The sequence below is a fragment of the Triturus cristatus genome, chromosome 2_2, assembly GCF_964204655.1.
Source record: "Triturus cristatus chromosome 2_2, aTriCri1.1, whole genome shotgun sequence".
In the NCBI taxonomy this organism is placed as follows: Eukaryota; Metazoa; Chordata; class Amphibia; order Caudata; family Salamandridae; genus Triturus; species Triturus cristatus.
Window position 1 is genome coordinate 332,129,889 of NC_140582.1, and position 23,585 is coordinate 332,153,473.

Genomic DNA, 23,585 nt, shown 5'->3' on the forward strand with positions numbered 1-23,585 from the left:
GATATGCAGGTTATATCTAGAGAGTGAACAACTGTTGGAAAATGTTGAATATACAGCAGGCAGTTGTTAATGTAAGAGATAATCGTAAATATTACGGGGGGCAACAAAAGGTAGAACATGGAATCTATCAACAATTTAGGCCAATTATCACAGCCCTTGGAAAATGTCTCTCACATGCTCTCACCTTGCTTAAGAGTGCATATTCCAAGGCTGACAGTGAACATTTGATAGTTCCTTGCCAGGAAATCTGGGGATGTTGTAATACCAATTTAAAAAACTAAAATCTGCTCAATAGGTTTACGTGAAATTGAACATAAAATACTTTTTGTTGATTTTAAGTCGCAAGAGACATCAGGATCAGCAAAGCCGCCATTACAAAGGAACCCCTTGCAAGTAAATATACAACAGAAATTAACAAAAGATCTGAGTTGTACAACCTAAAAAACTAAGGGAGGAAGGATAAATCATATAGTTGAGAGGCTCATCGGTTAATGATCTTGCTTTCATTACTGCAGAGATTATGATATCTACATTGACGAAAACACAGGAATAATACAAATAATATTGCAAATAAAGAAAAGACGAAATCAATAATTGATGGCTTGATTAAATAAAAAATTGGTGACATGATTGTACGTTGATTAGCTCATGACGTAATAAGCCTGTTTAAATAACTTAGAAATAAGAGTTACAAAAAGGTCTACAAGGCTAAGAGTATGATGTTAGAACCAAGATAAAAAGTAGTAAGAATGGGAACGTTGGAAATGAGAGCATGATATAGAGGTGGATTGTGGGGTATGAGGAGAGATTTAGTAAGATATACTTGTTGTCTCTTTTTATTTTCCATTCTCCATTCTCTTCTTTTGTGTGCATTTTTTCAAAAATGAAGAATGCAACTTTGTACACAAACACGTCTTCTTGGGATTCTTTAAGCTGCAGCTAAACACTCACTCTAGGTGAATTCAAGTTCAGACTTATGTTCATCATTGGAAAGCATGTATTAATATTGAGTAGGCCCCTCAAGTTATCAATCGTATACATAATGCTTTTTGCTATGTTTTTCTAAAAACCCATTCCAGAAAATTAAAATATATACACCTACATCAATTATCGAGACAACAAGGATGAGGTCAAGAGAACAGACATTGGAATACATTCAGAGAGCTGACCACTTAAAGAACAAACCATAAGGAGGTGACGTTTCCAGTATGGTTGAAGAACAATGGAATAGAGAAGAAATCTACAACATGTCAATGTGTAGCAAGCACTTGTGTGTTTAATAATTACTGTTGGGATGGAAAAGTCAATTGCATGATGGTGCCCCTAACTGCAATGATGTCCAGATCCCTGGTGCTGATTTTTGTTGTTACGTAGGCCTGTCTCACGGATTGCTGTCGGTTTGCACCGGGAAGGGTGCCAAAGCGCTACCCACATAGTGGTGAAAGACTACTGCCTTTGCCAGGAGTTAAGCAGTGAGGTGGTGGAAGCATACCATGTAGTGATCAGTCAAAGTGAACAGGGATTTTTACCTGTGTCACTGGAGCGAGGCCAGGGGGCTCAGTCATTTAAAGTTCCACTGCTATGTGCTAAACTCACTAATTAGGATGCAGCGCTGCGCAGTGGGTGTGTTATAAACATGGTCCCGGTGTATGTGTGTCTGTGAATGGTACAATACCTAAATGATGTAGTGCTGGGCAGTGTGTGTGTGCTATATGCTTGTACTGGGTGTATATGTGCCTGCCAATGGTACAATACATGGAAGATTCTGGGTTTCTATTTTGAGAGACCCAGGGCTAATAGGAGGAGCATGTCGAGGTAAATGAATCCCCCCAGATAGATTGGTGGATTACTGCATTCCTGCAAGCTGGGAAGGACACACTGGAGGAAGGGAGAGCCAGGCTTTTCAGTATACTTCAAAGGGAGCTCTTTGATTCAAAGAGACGTCACTTGAAAGGTGTCTGGGCACACCTTACGAAGCAGTTGGGGCTGATCAGGGAATCATAAAAGAGTAGGGCTGAGGCCCTGGGTAACTTTTTGATGCACATATTAATGTGGCTGACATTCAGCTGAGAACCTCTAGTCACCCCCGTTGCCTGTGTTGTGGGGCTATCTGATTTAGAGTTGTGGCTGCTGTGACAGATTGCTTTCTGGAGTAAGGAGAGGACAGAGGAGAGGGTACTCCAAAAGCACCCCCCCCCCAATACAAACGCCATAGACCCAGACCCTAAACCACATTTGCTTTTTGGAAATTGACTATAAGAAGGGGAGCTTTTGGCACTTTAAATTGTCAACTGTCTGTGTGAGGAGGAGAAGCTCTGCAAGACTTCTGACTGCGACAAGGACTGGAAGCAAAGTCCTGCCTGTCTCCAAGCTGGGTGAGGGGACATCACCCGGGGGATCCAAGACTACCTGCCCTTGAAGTTCAAGTACCTGCCTGATTGCCAGATCAGTGTGATCTGTGAGGAAGGGGAGAGTGCTGAAAGGAGGGAGGTCCAATGGGAGATCCTGGTGATTGAATCTCTGAAGTGAGGTGTGAGAAGTCAGCTTCTGCATCAATCAGGTCACAGCCAATGTGTAGAGGGAAGTCAGCAGCCCCGTATTCCAGGTGGGGGCTTGGATCAGGCCGTAGCCCATGTGCAGAGTGAAGTTGATGACCTCATATGCCAGGTGGGGCCGCCATGAAGATTGCTGCCATGCCTTTCGGACCATAGTCCATGTGCAGAGTGAGGATGGTGACCCTACATACCAGGTGGGGCCACCGGGAAAAAGAAGCAAGGAGCATGCTCTGGTTGAGATCATGATTGAGAGTAAGAGGTCCAAGCCCAGACTGAGGATCTGCACCAGGTGGTCGAATCAACCCCACCCCTCTATGCCCCCTTTCATCTGTGAGGAGGACCGTAGGAAACTTACCGGCATCGGAAGAGTGTCGACGACACACAGCCGCTGACAGGACTGCGTGAGGAACTCGAGAACCCTCTCACTAGAAGCAGCTGTTGTGGCTTCAGCACCCGCTAGGGTGATGCGCTCGGAAACTCTGATCGTGCAGGTCCTGCTGGTGTAGGTAAGACTAATTAACAGTCCAGAAGGCCTTGGGGGAACTTGCCTACCATATTGCGCTTTGATGATGGAACACTTTTGACTTTAATTGGGGTCAGAGTGGGACTCCTAATACTCATACTACTAGTGGTGCTTAACCTGAATGTTGCCTATAGTGAATGGAAAATAACCACTACCACTAGAGAGAGGGGAGTGGGACTCAGGAACCTGTGACTGAAACTCTACAGCGCAGACCTCGGGAGACAGTGTATATTGTTTGCCAATGCCACATTTTACTTTGTATTGGTATATAAATACTCAGTTTTTCATAAAAGCAAGTATTTGACTGGACCATCATTTATTGCTGCTATTGAACATATTTTGCCTTGTGAGCCTGTGTTCACCCTGTGTCTAACTCCCCCCTAGAAGACTTGGACTGCTTGACCTGCGCTACCTCTGAGAGTCAAGTGCTGAAGAGGTACTTGGTCCAGTTGCTCAGGATACATAGTAGGTCGGGCACCATGACATTAGGAGTATATTGCTTCAACCCCTATGGTTGGGCAGCGTAGCTCCCACTTGCCCAGAGGCCCTCTGAATGGGGTTCTGACAATTACTTATCGGGAAACGTGTGTAAAGAATGATATTAAAATGTAACTTTTGAATGAAACTTGTTGTATTAAGGAAGAACTTGTATAATGGAGAAATTCCCAAATAAATTATTTTGATTGACTCATTCAACTTGCTCCTTGAACATTAATTTCCACTAAGATTATTATTTTTCTGAGATGCAAAGGATCACGCCTTCCAAGATAATTAGACAGAGACATTGACCTCAAAAAGACGGGCCAGGAGTTCCTTCCATTACATCCGAATGCAGAAACACATTATGCCGAGGGGAAGGGAACTCAACCTTAGGTTTCTAATAGGTCAGAAATGCTGAGGAAAAGATTATCAAAGGAGGATGGAAACAAACTGAATGCTCAAGGCTACAAGTTGTCATCAAAGAGAATTAAACTCTGAAATTAGATCAAGGGGTTATGTTTTAATTTGAGGACGTAGGGGACCTAGGAAGGATATTAAGAAAAGAGTGATTAACTCTGAACTGTGTACAGGATAGATACGTTAGGCTGAAGGGATTTTTTTTTTGAATTGGTAGAAGTATTGCTAATGACAAGTCTCCCTACAGAGGAGTTGTACAGCCACATTTCTGATTTCTTTCCATTGGCCTCCTCACCCTCGAGTACTTCACTGGTTTCAATAGGTGCTCCTTTTCCATCCTCCTCATGTCCTAATTTGACCTTTTTCTCACTCAGGTGAGCAAAGTATCTTACTACAAATTTTAAACTTACTTTAGGATTCCTGGCTGATATTAAGCTTGAAACTAATGGTACCACAAGTCATCCATCTTCTTTTTTCCTATTTTAATAGCTCATTGATTTCAACATGTTTTAAGCTGTGTACCATGAAATGCCACTCTGAGAAGTCCCCTTGAAAACTACAGGATCTGGTGATTAGTGTCACATTTCACAGCTCCTGGTAGCTGTCTAAATTCTATAGCTGCAGGTTAGCTCAGCATCTACCAATCAAGCACTATCCTGGACATCCCATCCCTTATTAGGATGAACCCTCAAAGCCACTAAATGAACTTGAATTCATCCTCATGGTAGATGTGGCACAGAGCAGACACACTTAACTTAGGGCGATTTGTACAGTAGTTATGCATTGCCCACAACAGTAATAAAGTAAAAATACAAAACTATTTCAAAAAAATCCTTAAACAAATTAGAAAATAGAGTAAAATCTAATAAACAAAATGACACCAAAATTTAAAAAGTGGAATCGGAGAGACGCTGTTTAAAAGTTTTAACTAGAAATAAAGCCAAAAAGTATAAAGCTCTAACGATAGTCGCTAGTCGAGGTGCACAGGGACCTCAGCAAAATTTGGGGCTGACCGCAGTGAAGAGCAGGTGGGATACACCAACTAGGATTTCCCAGGACAATGATTTTAGCTTCTGACATAGTCCTTTAAGTCACAATCTACCACCGAAGTTCACTTCTAAAGCCCCTCAGGACCTCCATGGAGGCACTTAGAGACTTACAGGGTGTCAGGCTGAGGCTAACAGTAGGGTACAGTCCAGTGCCACTAGTCATCTGGGTACTTCCAGGAAACTGCCTCTTGCAGGTTGGTATTTCCTTGTAGCTAAACAGGATATCAGCCAACTTACCCTTAAAGTTCACTTCTTTGTCCTCAGTAGAGGAAGCAGGTCCAGTCCTTTAGGGCTCTTCTCAGGTCACAGACAGCAGATTCAACCAGCTCCTGATCTTCCGCAGGTCCAGAAAGTGTTCTGAAGTGAGTGTCTGGAGGTGCCACATTTATGTCTGTCACTAGCTAGTGGGTGGAAATGACTCCTGGGCATGCCATAACTAATAGGGTAAAGGTTACCGGGGCCATCCCTACCCACTTTGGGCATTTTCAAGATCACAAAACTCTTCAGCTACACTAAATGTGGGCTCTGAGGGCAGGGTGTGTGTGAAGGAAGTGTACTATGGTAATCAGAGTCTTCCCTTAAAATCCAGTTTGAAGCGCTTCTTTACCCACAACAAACCCATGGACAGAAGTCTGATAGGGCAAAAGCAGATTCCTCCAGCAACCAAACAGTGGATGCACCCAAATTGTCTTGGTATCTTGTGCTCTCCTCTTTCAAGTGTGCCACAAGTGTTATATGTGAACCCAGCTGACCTATCGAGCAGGATTTGATACAGTAGCACAAAGAAGAATGCTCACAGTCCTCCACCCTGCATATTCTATGGCATCCATTCATCTCTACCTATTCAGGCCAGTCTGTTGCTTGCTCCTGGGAAACATATCACACCTATTCAAGGCTAAGTACTGGCTGGGAAAGGCTGGACAGCCAATACAAATTAGCTTCCAGGAACGGCAGACAGGGAAAAGGTAACTTTCTAAAAGTTACTTTTCCTTAATATTTATTAAAAATGTGCCTTTGATTGATTTGGATTTTAAATAACTAATAAAAATAGCGGCTTAATAATTTTTCAAGCTCCCTCATTCAAAAGTATTAGTACTTAATCTGTACTCTGGTTTTCTGCGTATAACAGTTAGGCCTGCCACAAAGCTTTTGGGTGCTAGTCACATTAAGGACATGCTAACATAACATTTCTACATGTTCTACTTAAAAAAACAATGCACCCTGCCTTGTGGGCTACAAGGCCTACAAAGAGGTGACTTATTAATATTTTAAACTGAGGTTTTAACTGCTCAAAAGGGTTTATTTAGGCAGGACAAATTGCAGTTTTTACATTGCTACAATGTTTGCACTGTCACTGTAGAGGGTGGCACAATATTTAACTTCCAGGCCCTGGGTACATTCTGTAAACTAAACTAGGGACTTAACGGAAAGTTAAATATACCAATTAGAGTGTGCCAATTCAACCATGCTTAAAGGGGAGTACATGCACTTTATTACTGGTTAAAAGGGGTAAGTACACAGAGTGCTAAAGCCACCAAAAATATAGGGCCCAGCAAAAGGCAAAAAATCTAGGTTCACCACGCAAAAAAGGCAGCTTTCCTACAGCAGGGCTTTGATTGAGTTGGGCTGTAAAACCCATCCTACTAGCAGTACTGGACAACTCCAACATGGTGGCAAATGCTGGTTGTTTGTGACCCTATCAGTAGATCCATTCTAGTCTAAAGACCTCCTCTCAACGTTCTTTAAAGATACTCACTGTCTCCATGTCTGATTAAGGTCTATGTTGAGCCATCAGTCAAGCTTATTCAGTCTCGAGATTTTCACATGTATTTTTATGCCAATTACATCAAGTGTTACTTTTGTTTGGATGAAGACTGGAGGATGACAACCACAGGACCTGCATGTTGAGATTCAGGACCAACTGAACGTAAGTAGTTTTAGATAATTTCTGGCAAGACAGAGGTATATCATAGGAGACTGTGAGTACACTGAGGTCATAGTAGTTGGTAGTTCTACCTGGGTATCCGAAGATGTAGAGGAACCCAGGTTTTAAGTGTGAAAGAGCTGTCTCTGGAGCTCACATTATTTGCAGTTTCCTCAGCATGTTATGTTTATCTGTTTCCTTTGTAACCGCTTAGGTGGGCACTAGACGTAACTACACCAACTTATTGATTGTTGACCTTCTCAAGGGCTAGCTCAATTAGGGCAGGAGGTGGAGAAAGTGGTGGCCCATCTGGCCTCTGGTTCTCACAGATATAACAATATAAAAAGATGATGGACAGAATGCTTAACATTGCCAAACATTCACCCCCAGTATAGGGATCTGGGTCGAAATCCAATGCTGTTTTGCTCAACATGCCATTCCAGTTTGGACCCATCCATATGCAAATCAGTCTTGACCCTGCTCCTCATGAGAACAGCCCAGCCCAAACTGCCAGGCCAGGTCCTTACTAGACTGTAAACAAGCATCCTGGGACCAGTTTTGGGATATCACCCCTTATCAGCCAGGCTAGCTTGAATCCAGTGGCATAGTGAGCGCGAGACCCACGTCTGGGCATACCCAGCACAGTTGGGGTGACTATAGCAACACAAAAAGATGATGAATGGAATGCTGAACATTGTCCAACATTCACAAGAAGGCCGGGTCTGGTGGCTTAGTGGACTAATGCGTCCACTGTAGGGGCCTGTGTTTGACCTCATAGTCACAGGTTCAAATCCCCATTGGTCCACTCAGCCTTTCACCCTTCTGAGGTCATTAAAATGAGTGCAATTGAGTTGGGTAACAATATACATCTGTTATTCAGTACAAAGATGCCCTTCGCGATGAACGTGTGCTTTACAAAGACACGTTATGTTCACACCCAGTATAAAGATCTGGGCCTAAATCAATAATTGTTTTGCTCACCATGCCATTCAACAGATATAATCCAGAAACGTCCAGAAACGTCCACCCTGCATACCCCACACTGGCTTCTAGTGTCTTCCAGGATTCATTTCAAGTTTCTGTGTGTTGTGCATCGGAAATAAAAGTCAGGGGTCCAAACTTCAAGAAGGACATGCTCCCTCAATTTCTCTCTTGACACTACCTTCAGCCTCGGTCCTCCTCCTCACGGCTGCCATATACCATAGGCAATGCACAGGGGCGAAGTGCTTCTTTTGTTCTTAACCCTAGTATCTGAAACAAACTTTCTCTACAGTTGCAGGGTATCTTTGATTACATAAGCTTCAGAAAACAGTTGAAAGCAGGGCTCTTTGCAAAATGTAACCTTTTACTCTTCACTGTATAGCAGTTACACACATTCCATTCAGCTCCATGAAGCCCATAGGAGTGGACATATACAATGAATACGGAACACAACATACAAGGTGATGTAGCTGTGCTAGTTGGCTGGATCCTGGAGGCGGTCTACCTTCTTCGTAATGTGAGCACAGCATGGTCTAGTGAACACAGGCACGTCTTCATAATAGAGACAGATCCTAAACCTGTGGAATTAGCATCAACTTAGGGTGGCTTTAAGTGGATAAATTAAACAAAGTGTTGAAACTTTCACAGCCCTTCAGTGGACACAAAGGAATATTCACTAAATGAATGGTCTTGGAGAGGCCAGGAAAGGATGAGGTTCATTTGCTGGGAGAGATTAGAAAGACTCTGTTGAGAAGCAATCTATAGGTGATTTTACATCTAACTGGTTCTTGTCCAACTATTGGAAATAATAGTACAGAATGCTTTTGCAGAGCGCCACCTATGCCAGAGCTTCCACTAGTGAATGGGTTTCTCATCTTATTTTCTTCCACAGTTGTCAGAAAGCACCAGCGCATATTTTATCAACATTTTACATTAGATAAATTGAAACGCACAGTGGCTGAAACAGTCCAGACGTGTCAAATAGAGTTCAAAGATATGCAGAGAGGATTTACTATCCTAGCATAAAAGTGATGGATGGAACTACTTCAATTTTTAAAAACAATATTTCATTAAAATCTAGGACCCATTAACTGAAAAAATAAATACTCACTCTATACTCCACTGGGTAAGATCAGAACTGCTCAGGGTTCTGTCACAGCAGCACTTCTCTTTCTGGTACAACAAATAAATAGCCTGCAATACTGAAACTAATGCAAAAAGCATATCACAACCATGAAAGAGATAAAAGACCACAAAAGAAGTTTATTTTACATGACTAAAAGTTACATGATTTGGTAAAGCGGCAGAAATGGGGGCAGAACCACAATCTAATGTGCAAAGAGAAGCTTAAACTATGGTCCCTGCTGGGTGTCCTGTTGCCGAGCTGATAACCAGGATCAGCCACCCAGAAACAGGGGAGGAAAGAGTAACCACACTTTAGTGTTTCCTCAGGGAAGGCAAGGTTAATCAGTATAAGACTTTCCATAAGAGTAATATGCCCACCTCGACTCTGGTCACTCAGGCTTGTTTTATGAATTGTGGGCGCTCCCTGGGAGCTGGACTGAGGAAGCCCATGCGATGGAAACGGATCATTTTTAGCTGCAAGCTGGACCTGGGGATGGAATATTGCTTTCGGTCCCATTGTGAGTGGTTGAATGAATACAAACCTGTGGCAATGCAGAACTGATCGTTCACAATCGCCGAGACAACTTATTATAGGCTTGAAGTAGTTTATATCACTGTTCATCCTAAAAACATTTGGCCAGTGTATTTGAAACATTGTGTTGTAATTTGCAACGTTTGGGCACATTTGTTTTCTAAAATTGTCTTTGGTACAGGGCACATCACTAAAGCTCACTGAAGAGGGGCAGGCTTGCTTGCAACACTCACTGGTGTGATGAAATATGTGGGGGATTTTAACATTTATGTTTCTTCCTAGTCCCAGCCATGTCACTGAATGCAGTAAAAAGGGTTTGAAATTAAAAATATACTGTATATTTCACGCTAAAAAATCATTCAAGTTTGAAAAAGTATATACTTTCTAACTAGGGTATGGACAAGATACACAACTCAATGGTGTAAACTCAGGACTTAAACTGTGGCATTCTTGATGAAAATAAAAAGCGACACATCATAAAATATTAAATAAGGGTTCACTTGTCCATTTGGAAAAACGGCCTTCAACTCATCTTCACTGGAGTAGTGAACGGATCACGGTGTTTAATGGGCAGCTTTTATTCTAGGCTAACACCATCTAGTTGAATTGAGAAGCATAACCAAGTATATATACATTTCTACCTGTGACACAATGTCCTGAAAACTGTGTTTGCGTGCCACCATCTTCCTGCAAATAATCTCCCATCAACACCAAAAATGCTACCATCAATAATTATTATTTAGAATAATTTTAGGTGTCCCGAGTCCTTTCATTTTTGTCAAATGTATGTATACAAAATGTCCTCGTGACATAAATCTCAGCGTAACCAAACCCGCCTGTGCTCTCATCCCACGCGCGCGCAGCAGTGGCTGTCACACGTTGCTAGCAGGATTAGTGGCGCTCTGCAGGCAGCCCCGCTCCAAGTCATCACTTGTTGCGTGCATTATCTGAAGGCGATGGGTTCAAGATGTCCCACGTCTGCTTCCCAGTTATGCTTCATTTGTCCCAGACGCCACGTGGCTTTGATCATGGACGGCCTTGTTTATTGTATCGGATGGGACGACGCAGCTTCAGAGGGGGGCTCCCACGATCAGGTTGTTCTTCGGAGAGCAGGTCTCCGGCTCCATGGAGATCACCTGGGCGGAGTAGCCGCGTGCCTCTGCGGCCCAGGCGCGGTCCAGATCGACCAGTCCCATACAGCGCTTTCCTAGGTGGCAAAACATTTAAAAGGTATTATTATTAATCACATTTTCAAAAAAGTAGAGTTGATGATCTTAAAATATATTACTACTAAATAGTATTTTAAAATTGCCACTAAGAATCTTCTTTCAGCATTTGACAATTATTAGTTAGTGTTCGCCCAGCAGCCTGTTTGCTGCTGAGCCCGTGTGAGTAACACAACGCAGGTAAAGCGAGGTCCTGTGGAAATGAAGGAAAAACCCATTGAAACAGCGCGAGTGAAATATGTGTGCTGGCGCAATTTGTATTACAGAAGGCCTGGCAAGCGTCTGCAGCCTAGCTGCACAAAAACACCACCATAGGCTGTATTATGCATTTAAAATGCGCCCTATTGCGATGAATGCGCTACCCTAGGGCAGCCGGGAACTCACGCTGCCCTGGGGGCAGCGCATTCATTTGAAAACACCGAGCTGCTGTTGCGTCATCACAGTGCAGGCGGCAACCCGCCTCCACTTTTGAAGGGGATTTGAGTTCCCCTTGCAGGTGGGTGCAGTCAGTGACTGCACCCTCCTGCAAGGGGATGTCTGGGGGTTCCATTAAACCACCTCCCCCCAGACGGGTGCACACAGGGGGCGCACTCAAAGTGCGCCAACTAGAAGGTGGTGCACAGTAGGGGTGCATCCATTAGGGCGTTGGGGCGTAGCCCCCCCACCCGCAGCGTCGCCCGCAGCGTCGGCGTCTTTGAACTTAACTAAAATGAATCAGTTTACTTAAGTTCAAAGAAGCAGAGGGATAACTGACAATCATGTCAGTCAGCATGACGTCGGACCGCTGGTGAGCGGTCCGGCGTCATGTTGACTGACATGATCGTCAGACGGACCAGGCAGGGGCAACAGGCAGCAGCACAAGTGCGCATGATTGGGGAAGGTGAGCGAATTTTCGCTCCGTGCCCAGTCATGCGCACTAGTGTGTGCTCTGGCTGGCGCATGCCCATTAGGAGACCGTGGGTTGAGCAAAGGCTCAATCCTCGGTCTCCTAATGGGCAGGCGGGCGAGCAGTAACCGTGCCCTAAGCCAATCCTGGCGCTGCTGGCAGCGCCAGGATTGGCTGAGAGCCTGAGAGGGGCTGTACCGCTGTAGGCGCCAACAAACGGACCAGATGCGGCGCGCGGTCGTGGACGTGCTCAGGACCTCAGCAGGTAGGATAAAGATTTTTTTTAAATTTATTTTAACACTCTCCCCACCCCCGCGTGTCACTGTGCATCTCAATCATCACTAAAGAATACTTAATTTCAAAGTACTATATCTCACTGAAGGTTGATATTTATAGAGGGTGAAAAAAAACCGAGAATATTTATATGTGTGCGCTTCAATAATCGTGTTTCTGGCTCACCCTTCACACCACCGTCTTCGAGCCAGACCACGCCGGGCCACGCGGCCTCCATTCATAGCCAACGAGGGACTGGGAGGCCCAGCTTTACCTCTCGGACCCAAAGCATTCCATCTTCGCCAGCAGCCCCGCCCATCACACTGTGAAGCTCCTGCACCCCCCGGGAGTGGCAATGAGTAGTGCGGTGGTGCACTGCACTTTATGTTTTAGTGTATATTTATATGAGGCACTTTTCCGGTTCATAAGACATTACCATGCAAGTTCATTTAAACGAGTCGCGTCGAAGCACTAAGTCGGTCATTTAAGGTACGAGCCTATGGAAAAAGAAGGCGTGCGAAGAGCACGTGCTCTTTTTATGCGTTTATGCGCGCGTGCAATGCAAAGAGCCCCTCGCCCATCCCCCCGCGAGCCACGACTGTGGGACTGTAAGGATGAATAGACAGCCGCAAGCTTCAGTATTTACGCCCCACCACTTTCAAATATCACCAGCCATCCCTGGTGGTGCACTGTAAGTGCACCTCCCCCTGAGAGCAGCTTTGACTATGTACCCACGCCTGCAATATTGCGTGGGAGCAGTGGCAAAGGAATTCCCTAATTTGCATTGGGCACGCCCCTATACAAATGAGGGAACGCCACCTGAAGGAGGCAGGAGCTTTAATTGCACCAGCGTTATCTTATTACTGAAGGGGACGTACAAGCGTCTGCGCCCCCTTCTGTAATACCAAAAGGGCCCTGGGGAGGGCAAAGTGGGCGCAAACGCCCGTTGCGCCCCCTGGGGACTTACTGTTGTACTGCCCCATATGTACATCGACTCCTCAGGTCACTTATGTAAACATAGCCCTTGGTGTCCTACCCCCAACTTCAAAAGTGTATGGCTGACCAGCCTCACCATTCCAAAACAGGAAGGGGCCTATTCACAAACTGCATTTTGTAGTAGGTTTAGAGCACTACAGCAGTACTACTCAAGTACAACAAGATGCTATTCACTAAGCTATGTGCAGAAGGTCTCGTCACGTCTCTTCTATCTTTCCTGTGGGGAGATCTTCACTCCAACTGCGGAGATCCCCACACATGTTCCCCTACATTTTAATAATAGCTGTGGAAGGGACAGGAGCAGTGGCTTGATAATGAGGAATGCGGACTACAAAACAGTAGGTGTTAAGTGAGAGTAAGGAGAGCTTTGGAGAGGGCTAAAGAGGGCTTCAGGGAGGGACGTGCATTCACCCACAAAAGAGTAAGCCCATTGCTATTCACAAACTGCACTGCAATAGTTAGTACAGCTTAACAGGACCCACAACAGTTGCCAATTTACTCCAGCTCAAACCTAGAGTAAGTCTAGAACCAGACATGGCCAACCACTAGTACTGCAACACTCTCCCTTTGAAAATAATGACGGTAAAGACTCAAGATAAAACCCATCAGAAATAAAGTTAAAATACATTAATTTATTTCTATTAAAAATATTTATTTATATAAAAGTACATTAAAAAAGACATATATATGTTTAGAAATATTTTAATAATTTAATTTACAAATAATTGTAACTATAAAAATGAATTTAGAACATTTAGTTTAATGTCATACATAACCTTTTGCAACTTACAATGCAAAATACAAAAGTATAAACAGTTTACTGTAGGTGTTATTTTTCTAATGAATCTTAAAAAAACTTAATAAATTTAAATTAATTAAATATTTAATTCAAAAATATTTTTCTTTTGTTCTACATTACAAATAAACACAACATGTATTTACATTAATATGTAACAAATAATTTTACGAATTATTTTTAAGTTTAATGAACGTTTTACAATTTCCATATACTTTAACCTGGGAAGATCTCCGACCCGAGTGGCAGAGACCTCCTTCTATGTGTGAAAAGTTACTAGTAGTAACTTTACACTCGTAAATTACGCTCCACCTCCTGAATTCAGGGGTTTGAGAGATACAAGTCTACAAACTAGTAAAGTTGCTACAAAGCATGAAAATATATTTACACATGTAGATTTACTTATGTGTATATTTACCTTCACGATTAGCCCCTGAAGTCTCCTGCCCCGGATAGCTCGTTCAAAATCATGCATGGCAACCTACCTAACTAACCATAGCTTTAGCATCACACTTCACTGGTGCAAAAATGAAAAAGTTCAGTTTTGGACTGTTTTGCTACTTGGGTAACATGGATTGGAACAAAACAATGTTGCTTCAGCCCCAGTCCAATCTCTCATCCAACACCATTTAGTCCAGTCCCCAGAATATGTGCTCTGACACCATAAACATGCAGCAATTGGCTAATCTCTGATAAACGTCTTCAACTCTTGCATAAGGCAATAGTATATGGAGTAAAAACTACACCCATGGCATGGAAATTTAAATGTCACCTGTGGACTACAACTCTTATTGTGTCACCCACTAGTGCTTCAGGCCTATCATTGTAGCCGGATTGCTGTATTTAAACGTGCAGCCCGAACTATAAAAATTAAGCTTTTGACAGGGAAAAAGCCTTACTTTAAAATATGAACAATTTAGCCCGATGTAGGCATCTAGCTTAGAAGGTAGGGTGCATGATATATAAAAGTGAAACATGTAGAAGTTTAATGTTAACGTGGTAGCAGCGACAGGTCTCCAAAAATTGCTTTCCCTGTGGAAGGTCATGCCTGTCCAATAGATAAGTAGAGAGGATTAAAATACTAATTCTGCTATCTCGGGTTTGGGACCAGCTAGAAAAAAGTCCATAATTTTAAATATTTATTAACAATTCAACCGAACGGTAACATTTTATTTGTAATAAATATTTAGGAAAAGTAATTTTTGAAAAAGTAACTTTTCCCTGCCTAAAGCTCCTGAAGGCTAGTTTTCCATTAGTCTGACAGCAGCAACTTAGTGTTTGATCTCAATGAGTTTTAAAGCACAGACAATGGCTTAGGTCTGGTGACAGGATGCCCTGGAGGGAAAGTGGGATATGTATCTGCCTTGTTAGAGAAGTTGAGGAGGTTCCAAGAACGTCATTAGCTTGAAAGAGACAGAAGTCTTTGCAATACAGGTCAAGGGTAGCCAACTGGATGGGAAACAGCCTTTAGATCGCATGCGTTACATCGCATGATATTACAATACGGTTATTACAATGACCACGTTGTTACAACGCAAACCATTACATCGCAAGTCGTTATAACGACTTGCTGTAGGGGGCAGAAGGTGGTGGATTTACAATCCAACACCTTCCCTGCTGTTGCACAAACTGGAGTAGGAATAGTAAATTATACTATTCCTAAGTCCAGAGCACCCCTACAGCAAGTCGTTGAAATGAGCATGCGATGTAAAGCATGAATAGTAAACATATGTATTCCAACTGGACACTAACCCAGTGGGAGGGGAGCTGGTCATATCCAGTTTTGTGTAGTTTAGAAAGAAATGACTGCTTATTTCCCAAACACCCCCCTGAATGGCACACAAGCTTCCTCCAAGGTTAGAAGGCCTGTGCTATCTTGGATTTCACTCTGGGATAGTTTGCAGTAAGACAAACAGGATGGGCTGTAAAAGTGAGACTTTTTCCCCATTGGTTAGCAAGTGTCCGGCAGTGGCTAAAGGGCTGAAAAGATTGGTAAATCGCAAACTAAATACATATCTGGCGGCAAATAATTTACTCCATCACAATCGGATTTTCACTCTAATTATAGTACGGAAACAGCCTTATTGGAGGTATCCAAACTGCCTGGATCAGGGTCTGATGGCCGCTCCTATACTGTTAGAACTGCCAGTGGCCTTTGATACAATCTCGCAATATATATTACTAACCAGACTAGCAGATCTGGAAACTGGCGATACAGTACTCAGTTGGATTCAATTGTTTCTATCGGATAGCGAGCAATTGGTGTACCAGGAGCCTTTCTTTTCAACGCCTAAAGTATTGAAATACGGCATTCCCCAGGGGTCTTTGTTAAGCCCCACATTGTTTGATGTCTATATAATGCCTTTAGCACATACTGTGGACAAAGTTTACATTAAAGTAATTTCATATACCAATGACACCCATCTTATTTTCTCGTCTGGAAAGCAGGAGTTGGGTGAGCCAGCTTGGTTTAAGAAATGTATCCTAGAGGTAGTTAACTGTATGAGCAGGAATTGTTTGAAGTGCAATGCTTCCAAGATGGAGAGTATACTCTTCGGTTACTCTGCTTATGCATGGCACAATGACTGGTACCTGGTACCTGGAGGAATAGGGATTCCCTCCACCTCCTATGGTAATGACAAGAAATGTAGGAGTTAAATTTGATAATACTCTCGCTTTCGACCTTCAAATCTCTTCCGTGGCAGGGTTATACTTTGCCATCTTAAGGGTACTGAAGAAGACACTCAAATGTGTTCCACAAGTCGTAGGTGGAAATCTGGAGGACTCTATGCAAACAAACTGGTATCAAATAGGAAAAAGTTGAAATAATTATGAAATGTGTGAAAGATGCAAATACAGAAGAACAGGATAGCTCATAGGGTCTGATGATCTATGGTATGAAAGACAGATATCTCTAGGCGTTCTAGCTGTTCTTAAGGTATCATATCTACCTTTACTGTTCCTGTTTCAATGTTGTAAACAAGAGGATGTTCTAGACTGCTGGGATAAAGCACCTGGGAACAAATTATGTGTTCTAGGAACATTTTAGTAGCTGCCTCATCGAGGTCATTTTACAGGGGTTGAGAGATATTTTCTTGAGAATGAGAGCATATGGCCATTTTTAGTGAGGCAAACAGAGAGGAATTGAGATAGATCCAAGCTGGGGATGTTACCAAGATACATATATTACTTCGCCATCTTGCGAATCCCTATGTATATTGGCATAGTCTGCACTATGGACACATGCTTGTTGACTTGATCTGGAACAGAGGAAGTTTAAGCTGCAACTTTCCACCAATCAGGGAGGTCTGAGGGCCCCCATATGTGAACATTACTATCTGGAAGTGCAGCTTCAATGGTCAGCTAGCTGGTTGCCCGGCCTCAAACCGTTAGAGTTGTGTGTAGGGAAAGGGCAAAGTATCCTGACCACTGCTCGTTAACTATTTCTCCAGAATTCACTCTTATCCAATAACTTGATTTGTGCTCCCAATAGCTGGAACCACAGGGCCCTGCAGGTCCTTCCCTCTGTGATGCTATACATGCCTGAGCTCCTTCTGACTTTCTGAAGTGCCGCGGAACCGGACGGGTGTGGCTGGGACCTGACAGAATTCAGGGATTAGTGCCATAGGTGCCTTGTTCCAGGATGGTGCTCTGATCCCCTCTAATTTACTCTCTGAGCAGATCGGCCTCCCAATAGGTCAGTTCCCGACCAATAGGAGTGCGATCAGAAATGGAGAGCCTCTGGACAATTACGATCTCTGAACCCCTTGTGCAACCACTACTTCAAGTCCTCTGGCTGGAGGACCATCTCCTTGAATGCCAAAGCTATCCCGGCAAGGACCGCAGAGCCATTATTAACACTCAGACAGAAGTGGGAACATGAGGTGAGATGCCCCTTGAGCCCAAAGGAGTGGCAGAAAGCACTCAAACATCCACACAAAGATCCTCGCAAAACATGGAGCTTACCTGACCCAGCTCCACTGACATCATGAGAATCCGCCACTGTCATGCCCCCAAGGCAGATATTCTCACTATGTTCTGAGACTGCTAACTAAAAGAGAAATTTTGTACCTAAATCAACACAATCCTCACCTGGACTCCGGGTTGCCCCGACTTAACTTGTGTTGAGAGTTGCTTACTGGGGGTCTATTAGTGCAAGAAAACTAATGGAGTGATTAATCACGTTGTCATCCTGACCCTCCTTGTTGGCTAGGCGCATGATTGCAATGCTCTGGAAAGTCCCATCCGTGCCAGGAAACAGACAGTCGCGTTCCACTGTTACATGTTGGGAGGAGGTTGAGTCTGTGTCCCTGCACCGAGATGAGGTACACGGCCTCTGTAGATGACCCATTGCAGCTCTATCGAAACGACCTGGTCTTTACGTTTCAAAGTGATGCCAATTAAAATACTAGACCTTCCTCGACTGCACTACACTACCATTTCTCAATGAGTGACTCAATATATGACTCCAGTCTCCCTGGCTGGATACCAGTGTTCTAGGAGAGGACGCCCATACTGACGAATGCACTCAACCACTAACGCCGCTACAATCTATCTTTAGAATCGTTCACTTAGGATCAGGTTTGTATTTTATTATAGTTTGGTTCTTCTTTTTATTTTACATTGTTATGCTTTATTGCATATTCCATTGGTATACTCTTCAACACGCTGACACCCGTATATTGTCCTATCTTACATAGAAAGTTATGATGTACTGCATTAAAAACTCAAAGCTGGTGTGAAAAAAACAAATAAACAAAACAGAAGAAAGGAAGCTTTCCTCATAGTACCACCATGCCCTCCCTGGCACTGTGGTTTTCTCATACTCGCCCTGCTCGCAAAATGAGTGGTGGGAGCTTTTACATGTGAGGGTCAAGAATGAACTGTTTAAAGCAAGGTGTGGAAAATTGAGCATTAAGTTACCGCAACAACAATTAAGACACGATTAGATGTCAGCAAACCCACATAAGGCTTCAGCTCACATTTTGTACAGTCAGTGGAGAATGAGATCAGGAAGGCAAAAAGGAGGCCAGGAGCCAATGCCCAGAAAGACTGAGTACAAGATCCTCAAAGCCTCTAAAAAACATTTAAACAGTTGGAATCAGAAAGACTGACATCAAACCAGCAATTTTTTATAAAAAAATAAAATAAAGAGTGATTGTTCAGACGTCATAGAGTCAACTTCCACGAAGGACTGCCAACAAGAGCGTAGTCCAGAGAGAGATCTAATAAGGGTGCAAATAATGCAATACCAACCGGAAAACAAAACACATAGCCCCAGGAGGGGGTGGGGGGTGACGTAGTAGACAGGTGGCAGCCTGGGGCCTGGTGTCCAAAACTGCCATTGGAGGCCACAGTTATGACTGGACCTCAAGAGAGTATTTCATCAGTTGATCAACTGATAAAACTTGGATAAAATACAGAACCTGTGACACTAAAATGGCCCCTGGACACGAGCCCTGAACATAAAGGCTACACAAGCGCTCCATGCATGAAAACCACTCTCCCCCGAAAAACAGGACAACAAAACAATAGTGCGCCAGAACATGGTGCTGATTGGCCGCATTGCAACATCCACCAAGAAGAAGACGCAATCATGAAAGTGGACATAGCAAACGCGGAGAATAAAAAGTCAGGAATCTTTGACCTCAAAGCAGACAAGTGCTGGGCAATGCTATTGTCAATTGTACAAGTTATTGTGCAAACTCAAAATTTTCGCTCAGACAAACTAGATGTCCAAGTTGATCTAATAAACACCTCAGCAGTGATTGTGTCTGTAATTGACTCCAAGCTAGAAGCCTCTAACAACTTCACTGGGCATCTACATGTTTGATGCAGACCCAATGTCACCTGTACTGTTCCCCCATAATAAATAAACTAAGCACATTGCCTAAAGCTCTGTCATCAATTGTTATGGACCTTAACAAATCACATCATTGTTCACCACCCTTCAGGAGAACCCACTCTCCTGCCAACCGAGGATCTGTCAGCTTCTAATCAGACCAGACTCAATTCTCACAATGTGGCCTTCCCTGGATGTACTATAATTCAAAACAACACATCCTCTGATCCACAAATAACCTGTACAGCAGAGATCCACATTCAAAGTAAACTAGATCTCTGGACTGAAAAAGTTCCAAAAATCTAAAGGAATCATTAAGCAAGCACAGAGAACTTATGCAGCCAATAGCAAGCCTCAAAAGAGAAAGCCCAAATTGATTAATAAGGGGAGCGCAGCATAAACCTGAGAAAATGCCCCAGGACTGGAAAAACCTATTACAAAATGTGAACGTAAAAGGCAAAGAAAGGTGAGAAACAAATCATTAAACAACCAAGTGCAGTAGACAACAGACCAATCAAAACAATTTACCTCATCCTTGAACCAGGGAAGCCTAAGCTAATGCCTAGAAATATCTCGTCCAACATCTATCTCGTTAATGTTGCAGCTACTCACACCAAGGCTGAAAATCAGAGAGATGAAATAGTGATTGTCAATAACCAGGGCGTGCCCACCAAATCTATACCTTCCAGAAAAAATCAGACCAGTATCAAGCTGGAAAATACGATGATCACGGAAGATGCTCCACTCAGCACCATGGCAGGCAGGACACTCTACAACAATGACATTGTGGACCGAGGCACAGAGAAGGAAGCGATGGTCTGTTGCCAGTGTTTCTCTGAAACATTCTACAACAGTAAGACAGCCAACAGACTCAGTAAAATTGTCTGTCCGGCCACACCTGAAGACACAAAATACATAGACGCTAGTCAACCATCTGCAAACCCAGTTGAAAATGGAATAGGCCAAGCATCGGAGCAAGGATTGAAAACAGTCACAAGTTTGTTGGAGCCAGCAAGAGTGAAATGAGAGATGAAAACGACCTCAATATAAGAGCTCAAGCAATCGGTGAAAACACAATTCAAGACCGCGGCAATCAAGGGCTATCATGGGAGTCATCATACGCTTAACTAGTAATTGTATTCCTCTCCAAGACAGAAAGCTGTTATCTACCCTGTCTATGTCTCCAAGGGATCAAATGACTACCTAAATAGGGGCATTATAATGAAGTTACTGAAAAGTCATGCACCACGTACCTATCAAGCATGGACATAGAAGCTATTGAATTCCTACCCCCTTGTGGCTCGCAGATAAATGAGTCAACACTTATAACATGGTCCACCACCAGCCAAGCGATCATTGCCCACAACACCTGCAGCTACTTAACAAATGGTCTTTGTATGCAAAGGGAATGGACCCAGAAGATAAAACAACCACCGCTAATCTAAAAAAGTTGAAGTGGAATGGCACTCTAGCTATCAACATTGCGGAGAGCTGCTGATTGCTGATGGAAATCCTGGCCAAACCCTTTGCATAGCCAACAGGAGTGTGAGAGCAGGTAGCAGAGAAACTGGTAAATGAATTTAAACATTAATCAAAGAGGGTCTATGAGCTTGCTACTAAGAGATGGTATCCTTGCTAGTTTATATCTGCAATGAAGTCAACCAAAAAGGAATTAAATCAACAGCTCAGAATTTTCAAACGTAGCCTGAGTGATACTGGCCTCTTACACAATATCAAAAAACCTATGAAAAATATATATAAAAGAGATGTGGGCTGCACGGCTAGATCAAGATGATACATTCTAGGCATGATTTCTCCACACAAGTAAGTCCAGGAAGGCAAAGGCATTTTGAAGCATTGTAAATAAGCTTGAAAAGGGGAACTACGCAGCCAATAATGCAAATATTGGAGAAGTGAAGGGGTTGAGTTTTTAACTAATGCTCAAAGAGAGCACGACAAAAACCCCAAGGATCTCTCCTCAATGCGAAACAAGTTGCCCACGAATGTGGTTCGATCTCAGCACATGGAGAATATCGGTTACAAAAAATGCAAGTGCTTTGAGATCATCAAGAAGGGTCGCAGTGATTGAGCTCCAGGCCCCAACGGCCAACCCCATTCACTATTCAAATGTAACCAAGAATTCTGGGCGGACGTTCAAACCCCAATCTTTGATCACTGTATTACTACCCAACAAATTCCAGACTCTCATAGTGTTGTGCAATAATCCACCCTATCTAGAAAGGTATGAAAATCTCCAATCCGGCTAATTTTGACCAAATTTAACTTCTTGATAATGAGGCAAAATACTTTGCGGGCATGCTACTAACAGATTTAGAGATGTGGGCAAATGAGCAGCAGATATACCTGCCATGCCAAACAGGTTTTAGGGAAGGGATCAGAACATCTGCAGGCCTTTTCTCACTTTCAGTCTTTATGGATAGATCAATAGAGCAATTGCAGAAAATATATGCTGTATTTCTGCTTTATGGATTTTGGTCCTTTGACTTCGTCACCATAAGCATCTTGTAGGAGAAACTAGTGCAAAGGGACATTTCGCCCAGTCTGAAAAGGGCATCAAGTCAATATACATTAACTGCAAGTTAAAATGGGGGATGGCAGCCCAGTCATCTGCAAAATCTCTACAAACACAAGCTTAAAACATGGCTGTGTACGGGTGCCACTACTTTTTTACATCTTCATAGCATACCTATCCTCTAAGCTGGAGAATATAAATGTGCATGTACCAAAACTTGATGGCAACATGATCACCTTCTGATATCACATCCAGGATAGAGCTTCAATGCCTTTTTAAATGAACTACATGAATATGTTGAATCCAACGGGTTGACTATCAATCTAAACAAAATCATGTTCATGGGGGTAAAAATCAAGGAATTAGGATCTCAGCACCCAACTAGTTCACCAAACAAAAAAGTAGAAAGTATAAATACATGGAGGTCGTGATTTATAACTGACGAACATTCCTCGCCCAGAAACACTTCATAAAATCAAAGACCACCTCTCAGTTTTACACCTTTTTAACTCTCTCCCCCAAAAAACTTTAGGGTTCCACTCTTAACCCAATTGCAAAAGTTATACTTGACAAGCTCCTTCCAGCTGGATGGGCATTTCGCCTACCGAAGCATAGTTCACCAGTGCAGATCCAGTTGACACGTGGCTTAATATAAGAGAATCTGGAAAGGTAAGGGGCCTTTGCAAAAATATACTTCAAGCTAAGAGCAGCAAAATAAAAATCACTAAAAAAACCCTAGGGTATCAGTTGTGGTTGGATATCTCAAACTCAAGCACTAAGTCAGAGGCACGCTCTGTTTTCATTTATGTCGCTGCAAAACCTTTAGATAGGGAACCTAGGGACAGTTCCAGTTACCTTAGCCACTTTCAAACGATTATTTTCTAAAACTATTCATTGGCAATCATCGTGAAGATAAACAGCAATTGGCGAAGCACACATGCTTGACTGATCCTAAACACCTGTGCAAAGTTTGGTCTCCAACCAATTAGGAGTCTCTGCCTCTCAAAGAAGAATGTTAGGCAGAAACTGCTGCAGTATCATCTTGGATGTTTGCTCGCACTAGAAAGTATCCCAAAAGGGTTAAGCAAATCAATCCCTACTAATTTCAGGCTGTGTAAAAATTATAAGGAATCTATCATACGCATAGTCTGCATCTGCCCAGCTACAATACATGAGAGGCGTGTTTTGTTAAAACCCCGTTTGAACAGGTAGACACTCTGCTCTTGCAGGCAAGCAGTAATGGCATGTCATCAAGTGACGCATCTTCTCCTTGCCGTGTGATTTGTGAAATGAATGGAAATTGCATAAAAGAACCTGAGGGCGGCATCTGTTGCAAAATCATATTAAACTTTTGCATTTTATCTGTTGCCGGACACCATCAGGCTTCAACCTACCAGGCCCCGTTTTAGGAAGTTGGGTAAGACCGGTCTTTTCCCTCTACAGGACT

At 43.1% G+C, this 23,585-nt stretch overlaps 1 protein-coding gene across 3 annotated transcripts in view; it reads right to left on the reverse strand.

The window, feature by feature from the left end:
- Window positions 1–9,172: 9,172 nt before the first annotated feature.
- The window catches only part of GSTCD (glutathione S-transferase C-terminal domain containing), an 841,775-nt gene continuing 827,362 nt past the window's right edge, over window positions 9,173–23,585 (reverse strand). For all 3 annotated transcript variants that reach the window (XM_085641409.1, XM_085641407.1, XM_085641408.1), the window contains one exon: window positions 9,173–10,793. In XM_085641409.1, the coding sequence (XP_085497535.1) occupies window positions 10,719–10,793 (75 nt within the window). In that variant the 3' untranslated portion in view covers window positions 9,173–10,718. The remainder of the gene's footprint in view (window positions 10,794–23,585) is intronic.